Here is a 9,608-nt window from a genome sequence, read left to right as displayed (position 1 = left end):
GGTGTTCCTGTCCGCCAAAGCAGCTTGGGAAGTTGAAGTGCCTATTTTAGATCACATTTCTTTGATGTCACAGCCTCTTTAAGACTGTGATGTTGTGATAATAATATTTTTATGATGTGGTACAGAACACTACCTGCTGTTGGCAAACAGTGTCCTCTCTTACTACTAAGACTTTCTATTGTCAGAGTAGTTTCACTGAATATGTTAAAATACAGTATAAGTGTTTCTTTATATAGATATTTCTAACCACATACAAACCATCTTTTATCTGTTTATCAGCAGTACTTAAAGACGACATGGTGTTCAGCCCTCCCCTAGCAGCCTGTTGGCTTCATGTATGCCTAGTTATTGCCAACGGACAGTACAATCAGTTAAGGACTTTGCCAAAGTACTAGTCACCTCATTTAAAAATAATGTTTTTATTTTCCCATCAAGTGTGACCATTGTGTATGTTCTTTCGGGATGAGGGTGTAGTCTCTTCAGTAAGGCATGATTAATGGGTGCTGTCTTGTGCAGCTCGGCTGGATGGTGCAACATCTCCACGGTCTATTGGCCCTCTCTGACTCATGCAGCACACAGACAGTAGGCCTACGCAGGATTCTTTACACACTTAAACAGCACACCTTTTAAAAACAACAATAAATAATCACCTTGGAAATATCATTCGCTTGAGTCAGTAACACATGGTAGTTTGAGTAATACTAAAATCAATACCATCGTTTTGTTGTCGTCTGCATTACATGCCGCTTTCCACACACACGTATACAAGAGCAATGTTTTTGTGATGGTGTCTGTGCCCAGATACACACACACACACACACACACATACGCTCTCTGTGTGACTGCAGGTTCATATACCTCATATAAAGAGTGTTCCAGCAGGTGTTTCATAATCACTAAAGATGTCCCAGTTATACAATAAATACCCACTAAAAATGTCAGCGTGACGGTTGTGTGACTGGATAAGCTACTTTCTCTCATTTGGTTTGTATAAAGTCAGGATTCCTTTCTGCTCTGTCTGATCACTTAAAACAGACTGTTAGTGTGGAAGAGAACAAAGCAAAATATAGATCATCATGGACTCTTGTACTGTATTTCAAGTGACTACTGTAATCGCATTGATATAGTTTGGAAATACTTTGTATGTCATTCATAAAATCCAGCTATATCCTCTCAGATGCAGGAGTATTTCTAGAATATTATAATATAATATTGTGTTAACAAACCCAAACTTAACTTATGGCACTTTTACAAACTATAGTCATATAGGGAGTTAAATCTTAAATTACAGATTTTAAAGTTGCAGCAACATTTCTTATTGATCATGCAGGAGAATGTAAAGTTGTGTCCAAATGTGACATAAAAGCTGCAGAAGTTAAAATGATTCAGAGACTTTCCAGTAGATCAAAGAAAAAACGTTTGAATCGTGTTTTAACATTCATCATTCAGCGAATCATTTCAACATAAAGCACTCAAAACCTGGTCTGAAATGCTGTTTATATATTTCTTCACACTGTAACAATCCAATCCCACTCTAACGCAGGATATAAAATCTATTTAATGTCCTCTGATTATAACAATAATAGATGTCTAATAGCAGTCCAGCTTGTGATGTTTTACTTCAAAATAAGTGGTTGGATGTTGAACTGATTTCTATTCTACGTTACAATCAACGACCATAATTATATTATCATGTATATTTTCTGAAAAACGGCACAAGTTCAATCCGTTTGAAAGCCTTCAGAAAAGTGTCCACACAGGTTTGTTCAGAGTAAAACAGACGCTCCATCCACTGACTGGCCAGAAAACTAGAAAACGACCTCTTTCTAACAAAGTTCTCCGAGGCTTCAGAGCAGACCTCTGCACGACGTGCTCATGCTCCACGGCTGGTAGTAGTGCTGCAGATAGGGGTGGTACTGGTAGCTCTGGTACAGCGGTCCAGTCACTGGGAAGTGAACTACTCCATTCGCATGACAGAACTGCTTTTGATTGTCCTTCACCAGCACTTTGACAGCTACTTTCTTTGGTGAGCTGCACTTCGCCAGTTCGGCCGCCATCTGTCGCCGTTTGGTTTTGTATCTCCGGTTCTGAAACCAGATTTTAACCTGGGTCTCTGTGAGCTTCAGTGCTTCAGCGAGATCGGCCCGTTCAGGCCCTGAAAGGTACCGCTGCGCGTTGAAGCGGCGCTCCAGCTCGTAGACCTGTGCGTGAGAGAAGGCCGCCCTGGACCGCTTCTTTGTCCCGGACCTGGACTGGAGCTTGTCGGATGAAAGACGGACCTCTTTCTCTTGTTCATCCGACCCCACACAGTGTGGCTGCTGATCTGCAACAAAGAAGGACAATGAGAATAAGCGTGTTTTCTCCCTGGAGAGGGGTCAAAACTACAAGGCCACTGGAGCCGAGAGGTTTACAACGAGATGCTGATGTTGATCACTTGGAGTTTTTCTTCTTCTGTCGCTTACACATCACCTGAAAGCCAGGTGATCTTAAAGTTCAGAGAAAGTATCTTTATAATGAGAAACGTGCATTTAATCCTTCTGAAACGTCCACTGGTGTCATCATATTATTGTTCTCATGTGAATTAAAACCACATTTTACAAGAGCGGAAAGACAACTTCTCTCTGTGTTGAAATTGTGATACTGAATCTTGTGTAGAGCAAATACAGGATCGTGCACTTGAATCTTACAACTTCCTTTCTGCAGAATAAAAGTGAACGTCTCACCTTCTCCGTGATCCGTCTCTTCCTCTCTGCAGCTCTCGGAGCGAAGGTTTCCAACAGACAACCTGAGCTCAGGAGAGAGTCTGTGCGGGTGGATGCGATCCTCCTCCGCGTCCTGATGAGTCAGATCATCACCACGATCACCGGTGCACAGCTCCTCCAAACTCCTGAAGCCGGTCTTTCCATCACGTCTGGTGAGGATGTCTTTAATGGAGAAGGACGAAAAACTTAATGTCATGATTAAAACAAGAGCACGGGCTTTTTTTTTTCTTCTTCCTCACACTCGCAGGAGGCATCAAGGGATCAGCCGCAGAAAGCAAAAGTCCTTCACGCCTACATTTAATTGCTCTAATTTAATTGCGGTGAAGTAAGTCCGGTCTGGTAATAAACAGGCTACATCAGGACCTGTCAAGTCTATTACAATATTCCCCAGCAGCTCCACTTGAGCTCTGATAGGCTCTTTTCTGTGCCCGGTCCCTCCTCCGCACCGCCCAGCTCTGTGTGTGCTCTGTTTTCTAGGGCCACTGATTTAGCAGAAGGGGTATTTCATCAACATTTTATTACCTTGTCTTAGAGAAAGAATTATAAAAAGAGGTACTAGCTCTTTATGCATGAATAATTAGAATGGCCCATTATTAATTAATTTTTTTAACTATTCTTGTAATTTTCAGAAACCAACCTTTTGCGTAAATCTGACTATTTTTACATTTCTGATTTAGATTTTAATTCCCCACTTAGTTCTACGTGATTCTAAAATTATTGGTCTAATTTTAATTCAATTAAATACATTTTCTCACTTCCGTTATTTAATTGCTAATAGAATTTAACTTTCAACTCTTTAGAGTGGTGAATTTAAGGATTATTTAATTTCATGGATACACTGTGGATTTTACAGTTGTGAGGTTTTGGTGAAGGCTGTGATGTCATCAAATCATAATGTTCGTTAATAAAAAAACTTTATGCCACGGACTTTGCTGAGTGACAGTGATGGAAGACGCCAGTGGGAACGGATCACAACTTCCAGACTATTTGCTCTAACAGGTGAGTAGCGCCGCCCTGTGGGAATAGTGGATGGTTTCCAAAAGTTAAACGCGCGTAAAAGTATGCGTAAAAAAAACCCCTTCTGTTCTCTCTCCGTCACACGCGCGTTACACAATCAGCAGACCGATCCTTCAACGAGGAGACGCGATGACAGATGAAGTGATCGCCTCCTCCGTGTTGTTTTGTTTTTCTTTTTCCGACTAAACCGAGAAATCTCTGTGTGTTTGCCACAGAGCGCAAACCAGCAGGATGTTCAAACATGTCTGGATGAGAATCACGCAACTTGTAGCTCACTTTACACTCGTGTTGATCAAACTGCGAGACGTCGTCACTATAATTAAAAAATTTAACGTTTTAATTCAGCAAAACCATCTTACAGTTTATTATAGAGGATTAATCGCCTTAACTTAGTTGCAACTCTGCATGTGCAGCCATTTAATCTGTGTAGACAACTACTTTATCTAGACAAATGTAAGCCTTTATACGATTTGGACCATTTCTGTTACGCACAAGGGGAATTAAATATATTTACTTTAATTTAAATCTGAATTCGTGATGCTTTCAACACTTTATTTGTATTTATACATCTTTACAACCTGCACATCATCCCCATCTGACTACAAATATGTTTGTAGTATTACCAGAATACTACTAGGTATAAATTCATTTGGACTAACCTTCACTTTTCTAGTCTTGTACATATCCACCTGATGCCACGTTGGCGGGTAAAGTGCCACCTTAATGGGAAGAACCTTATCCCAGCTCCTCCACGCACGTTTTCTTCTCTATATTTGGGCCCTGGTTCTTTTGTGAGCTCCGTGAGTGGTTGCCATTGGAGAGTTTGTTTTGGGAAACTCCACGCCTGGCGCAGCGATGAGCCGAGCTTCTATCTTTGGAAGCACCAGATAGCGATCGCCGCGCCTGTCAAGGCAACCGTGGTCTGGTCGCGTCCTCAGGCATCGCCGTCCTGTCGCCAGCTCTATTTACACTAGTGACTCTGCAGCACTTAGCGCTGACACCAGGTATGTCCTACCGGCAGTGCAGTAGTCAGGGGAAGTGGCCAGTGAGGCTATCAGAGGAGACAAACACTTTGTTTACGTTGCTATTCATCTCCACTAATAGTGTCTGCCTCTCCCACCATGCCCAGGAGCTGAAGGTGTTTAAGTCCATCTCCAACCAGAGGAGTTCATGCATTTGCCTTCCGGTGTGAGTGAAATGGGGGTAAATATAAGAGATTATACGATTATACAGCTTTCTAAAACTCTAAGAATAATAGTTTAACACTATGCTGAATTACTACAATACAATCTCTCCCAGTTGTATAAGAGCTGTTGGTTCGAGTGTGTGATCCTTTTGTTGGCTGCAGTGTGCTGCTGGTAAAATTTAAATTGTGCTGCATCACATAGATACTTATACAACTTCAACCCTATGATGCAAATGGACAAAATAATAAAAGTAAACATGGTCATTTTCCTGAAGTTGGTCACGTTGCACAGCTGATGCATTAGACTGACTCAGCCTTTAATTTGCTGTACAATATTTATATAATAAAGTCAATATTAAAACACGGACAGGCTGTTTTAGTACAACCAGCATTTTTCTTCTTATTAATATTGTTGAGGTTGATCTCAATATCTGATCAATAAACAGTATTTGTTCTGTGTATATTATATAATATTATATATGTACGTGTATTGTATTGTATATATGATTTTTGTATTGGGAATATTGCACTGTATATTCTAATCCTTGTTTTAAATTAGGATATGCATATTACAGAGTCATGCATCAACACTGACAATTTTTCTCCAACAATATTTATCATTCAGAGCTCTGTGAGTTTATTCGCTCTGTGGTTCCCGAGGATGCTGGCTGTCTGGTTAATGTCCATCTGCGAATCCTGACCGGACACTAGCTAGCCTCTAAATTCTCCCTGTTTCTGCTTCTTGTCTCAGACCAAACTCTACAAGCTTTCACACAGGAAAAAAAAAAAGGTTGTTTGGCTTGGAAAAGAGAAACTCCACACATAGACTATGTTTGAGGAATAATAAATCCAGCTCAACACACAGAATTAATTCATCAACGTTTCTATCCAGAGACATCTGCTGGGACACATGAGCAGAAATCGTCTCGTCTCTGTTTGTATAATGTATCATTTTATTATTTATATGTGTAGTGTTTACACACACACATCTACACACACACACACACACACACACACACACACACACACACACTCGCATACGCACAGAAAGCACAGTACAATACAGTTACTTTGAATTCGTCATTAGTGATAATTTAATTAGGTCTAATCGGTTTTGCCCTTTTCTCTTAGTATAAGAGTAAAAACAACAGATGCTCCTGTGGCCGAATAAAAGTCAGACTGTAAAAACATCCTTTTTACACACTTTACTTTCCATCTATTTTTGCAATTAATCCAATTGCTCTGAAAGAATAAAAACGTTTTGATTGATAAAGGTCAAATTTCTCCTTCTTGTTGTCACGCGCTCCAGTCATTTTGAACCCCGTCAGGCCACTTTACGCACAGTCTTTTCTCATCGGCAGCGTTCATCCAACAGCAGGTTTTAATAGTTTTGTTAAACATTATGGCTCAGGGAAAATGCACATGTTGTGTAACTTAAGTAACTGGTCATATTGTTCCTCATAAGCTGCTTTGGGTTACATCTAATTGTCCTGTCCTTGTGCGCTTGTTCTGTACTTGTGCTCCTTTCGCACTACTTGACCAGATTTACATGTTTGAACCCATTCAGTCGCCAAAAAATGAATCTCTCCCAGTGGTTATTGTCCGCAAAGGCTGCATTACCATGCCCGGATGCCCTGCAGAGTTCCTTGACAGGGTGTGACCACTGGTCCTTGGGGTCCCTGGCTCTGCGATTGTGAGCCGAGGTTTCCTAAATTCATGTTCATAAACGCATTAGCACTACTGCTACTAGGAGGAAGAGCAGGCAAACTAGAATAAGTACAAGAATAAGAGTTAGTATAGCCCGAGTTGCTGTAGCTGTAGGGTGGATACCCGTTGTAGCTGTACGGGTTTGGAGTTCCGACTGGGTAAGAAGTGTTATAATTTGGAGATCCAGTCAGACAAGGCCTCCCGTCCCTGACCAGCACTGGCACAGCCACCCTTCTGGGAGGCGGTGGTGGGAGGTGGTGGTGATGGTGGTGATGGTGTTGACCTGCCATCTCCAGAGTCTTGTCCTGTCGCTGCCTCTTGCATTTGTATCGCCGGTTCTGGAACCAGATTTTGACCTGGGTGGAGGTGAGCTTCAGCGAAGTGGCCAGGTGCTCCCTCTCCGGCGCGGACAGGTAACGCTGCTGCTTGAAGCGCCGCTCCAGCTCGAACACCTGAGCCTGAGAGAAGAGGACGCGGGGTTTCCTCCTGCTCCTCTGCTGCTTGGTTGCGGGCTTCTCCGAGTCCGCATCCTCACACTCAGCCTGAAGCACACCGCAGTTTTCTGCGTGAAAAGGAGACGTTTAATGGTACATCAGAAAAAACGAAGTTGAAGTTTTATTTTTTAAATTTTTGTCCAACACTCTATTAATTAGAAATAGAATCTCATTACACCAATTTGTTTGAAAGCCGTATTGTTTCACATATTTATGTAAAAGAATTATTCCTTTCTTTATTTACTTAATGAATTAGGTTATAGCTTAGGGTCAGGAAAGAAATCAAAAAGTGGTTTAAATAGGACGGAATTAAACGGCTACATTAGGCGGAAATGTTGATCTATTTGTCACTTATTCCATTAAATTAGAAGTAAATTAGAATTATAAGTACAAAATAAAAGTTGAAGTTAGATAAATTTCATATGGAGATTTTTTTAGTTGTTTTTTTTTGTTTGTTTTTTAATGTATTTTTTTTATCCACATTTAATCTAAAGCTAAATCTAAGCAACTGTTCATCTGTAATTAAAATTGTGCTGTTGTATATTTCAGTACAGCGACTTTAAGGAAGGTTTTAAAAACAAACCCGCCTCTATTAATCAGATGAAAACAACGTTTAAACACCTGAAAGCTTTATCTAGAACAATCACATTTCTGGCAGCAAATGAATGGTACAGTATAATAGGCCTACTTCTTTTATAGGCATCCATTGTGAAAAGGTTCAGTAGAATTGTTCTAAATGATAGAAAAATAAGCAATAGGGTTGTACAGTATATTTATTTGTTTATTTAGATAGTAGCCTATTATATTAACACAATTTAATCCAGTGGATTTCTGAGGACGGCGTCATTTGATAGTTCTTTCCCATTAAAGGGACATTAAAAGCCTAAACTCGCTGCATTTTGTTTCGCAACATTTGTTTCTAGTGTTTCAAATTGTAAGGACCACTTGTTTCTCCTTTTACAGTTAATTTTAGTATTTAGGAACATGCAATATTTGTCATTAGATTGTGAACTCACTGCTGTCTTTGTCCTCCTGCTCGGTGTCTAGTCCGAGGTCTGTGGAGTGGTTTTGCGCGTGGTTGCTGAACATCTCCACCGGCAGACTGGACTCCGCCAGCCGCTCCGGTGCCGTCATTGTGTTGAGATACGACATCCTCTCCTCGCTCTCTGAGAGGCCGGAGCTTGCGGGACTTGGACTGTCCCTGCCGGCCAACATGCAGGAGGGGGGTGAATGAGAGCGCAGCGATTTATGTGGAAAAGCCCCCGGTTGTGACAGCGCACCTGAGAGACCGAAGCAGGAGAAAAGCTGAAGCTGGTGCTGCTGAGACTGTTGCTGCAGCTCCAACTTCAAAATGTCCTTCACAGAAAAAGGCGTGGTGGAAGACGTTATGACTGGGCTGGGAAACATAGTTACCACCAAAAGAGAAATGACAGGTAACGAATAGTCAGCTGGCTTAAAATGGGACCAACTTGTCTCCGTGCTGCGCGTAAAAGTAGTAAATACCCCGTGCGTAAGCGTTAGGAATGGTCACGCACTGCTTGTTTTTCATGCAGACCGAGGACGACTGGCTCTCTTTCAGCTGTGACATCCCTCTCCTTTGGCTGAGTGTCTGCGGCTGACGGGCTGAGAGAAACCTAAGAGAGAAATTGATCCTGTTTGGTTGGCTGAATTCAGTTATCTAGAGAAAGAGCTGGGTCAGCCAAGATGCTGTTCTCTCCCATTCAGTGACGTCCTGGAGCGGGGGAGGGATTGATAGAAGTCAGCCTCTCTCTCTCTCTCTCTCTCTCTCTCTCTCTCTCTCTCTCTCTCTGTGCGTTGTGAGAAAGGCACATAGGCCTGACAGTTAGAACGAAAACGCAGCACACACCGTTTTAACTTTGCATAAATGAATGGTTTATACAGCAAAATTGGGAATTAGGTTTCTCCCATGTAAAGATCTTTTTGTCTTTATGGTCCATAGACATCCCAGTTTTCCCATTTAGATAGGCATATCTCCATTTCCTGTCTCGGCAGTCCACGGATAAGATAATACATCTTATGGCTGTGGGAAATAAGATCAAATTGGCAAGAAGAATATAAATGTAGTTATTCGTCGTTTATTTATTTCTTCTTACCCTGAGAAAGTTGTGGCATATTTTCCACCCAAATTTGGCCACGAAGATGCTTTTCCCTTGACGTTAGGTCCGTTTTCCCGAAAAAGGCCACGGATAAAATATAACAAGACGGTCTGATCTGTTCAGATGTGTGTGTGCGGAAATGACCCCAAGTAGGGAAAAACACGAAGAACCCAGTAAACAGTGCGCGCATACTGGTACTACTACTACTACTAATAATAATAATTATAATAATAATCATCATCATCATAATAATAACTATTCTCGGTGTATCTTATTAATTTAATTAATTTATTTTACAATGTGTCCCAAAGGGCCTCTGTCCTAT

The 9,608-nt window shown here is 41.3% G+C and overlaps 2 protein-coding genes across 2 annotated transcripts; both read right to left on the bottom strand.

Moving 5' to 3' along the window:
• Nucleotides 1-399: 399 nt before the first annotated feature.
• nkx3.3 (NK3 homeobox 3) lies at nt 400-3,117 on the bottom strand. Its single transcript, XM_026354003.1, has 2 exons — nt 2,724-3,117; nt 400-2,323 (listed from the first exon to the last, which is right to left on the bottom strand). Exons 1-2 carry the CDS (start codon nt 2,956-2,958, stop codon nt 1,848-1,850), a joined length of 711 nt encoding a protein of 236 aa, XP_026209788.1. The 5' UTR covers nt 2,959-3,117; the 3' UTR covers nt 400-1,847.
• Nucleotides 3,118-6,051: 2,934 nt separating this feature from the next.
• nkx2.3 (NK2 homeobox 3) lies at nt 6,052-8,868 on the bottom strand. The gene is made up of 2 exons (XM_026355754.1): nt 8,183-8,868; nt 6,052-7,234 (listed from the first exon to the last, which is right to left on the bottom strand). The coding sequence occupies exons 1-2, from the start codon at nt 8,571-8,573 to the stop codon at nt 6,582-6,584; spliced, it is 1,044 nt and encodes a 347-aa protein (XP_026211539.1). The 5' UTR covers nt 8,574-8,868; the 3' UTR covers nt 6,052-6,581.
• Between the last annotated feature and the right edge of the window lie 740 nt (nt 8,869-9,608).

The sequence above is a fragment of the Anabas testudineus genome, chromosome 15 (assembly GCF_900324465.2).
Source record: "Anabas testudineus chromosome 15, fAnaTes1.2, whole genome shotgun sequence".
Classification (NCBI taxonomy): Eukaryota; Metazoa; Chordata; class Actinopteri; order Anabantiformes; family Anabantidae; genus Anabas; species Anabas testudineus.
The sequence above is the reverse complement of the archived record's forward strand: the minus strand, read 5'-3'. Positions and strand labels throughout refer to the sequence as shown.

Excerpts from the sequence above, each read along its gene's own strand:
- nkx3.3 (XM_026354003.1), bottom strand. The coding sequence starts at position 2,958 with ATGACATTAAGTTTTTCGTCCTTCTCCATTAAAGACATCCTCACCAGA. Across the intron at positions 2,324-2,723 it reads AGAGACGGATCACGGAGAAG|ATCAGCAGCCACACTGTGTG; the intron begins GTGAGACGTTCA and ends TCTTTGTTGCAG.
- nkx2.3 (XM_026355754.1), bottom strand. The coding sequence starts at position 8,573 with ATGTTTCCCAGCCCAGTCATAACGTCTTCCACCACGCCTTTTTCTGTG. Across the intron at positions 7,235-8,182 it reads GCAGGAGGACAAAGACAGCA|AAAACTGCGGTGTGCTTCAG; the intron begins GTGAGTTCACAA and ends CTTTTCACGCAG.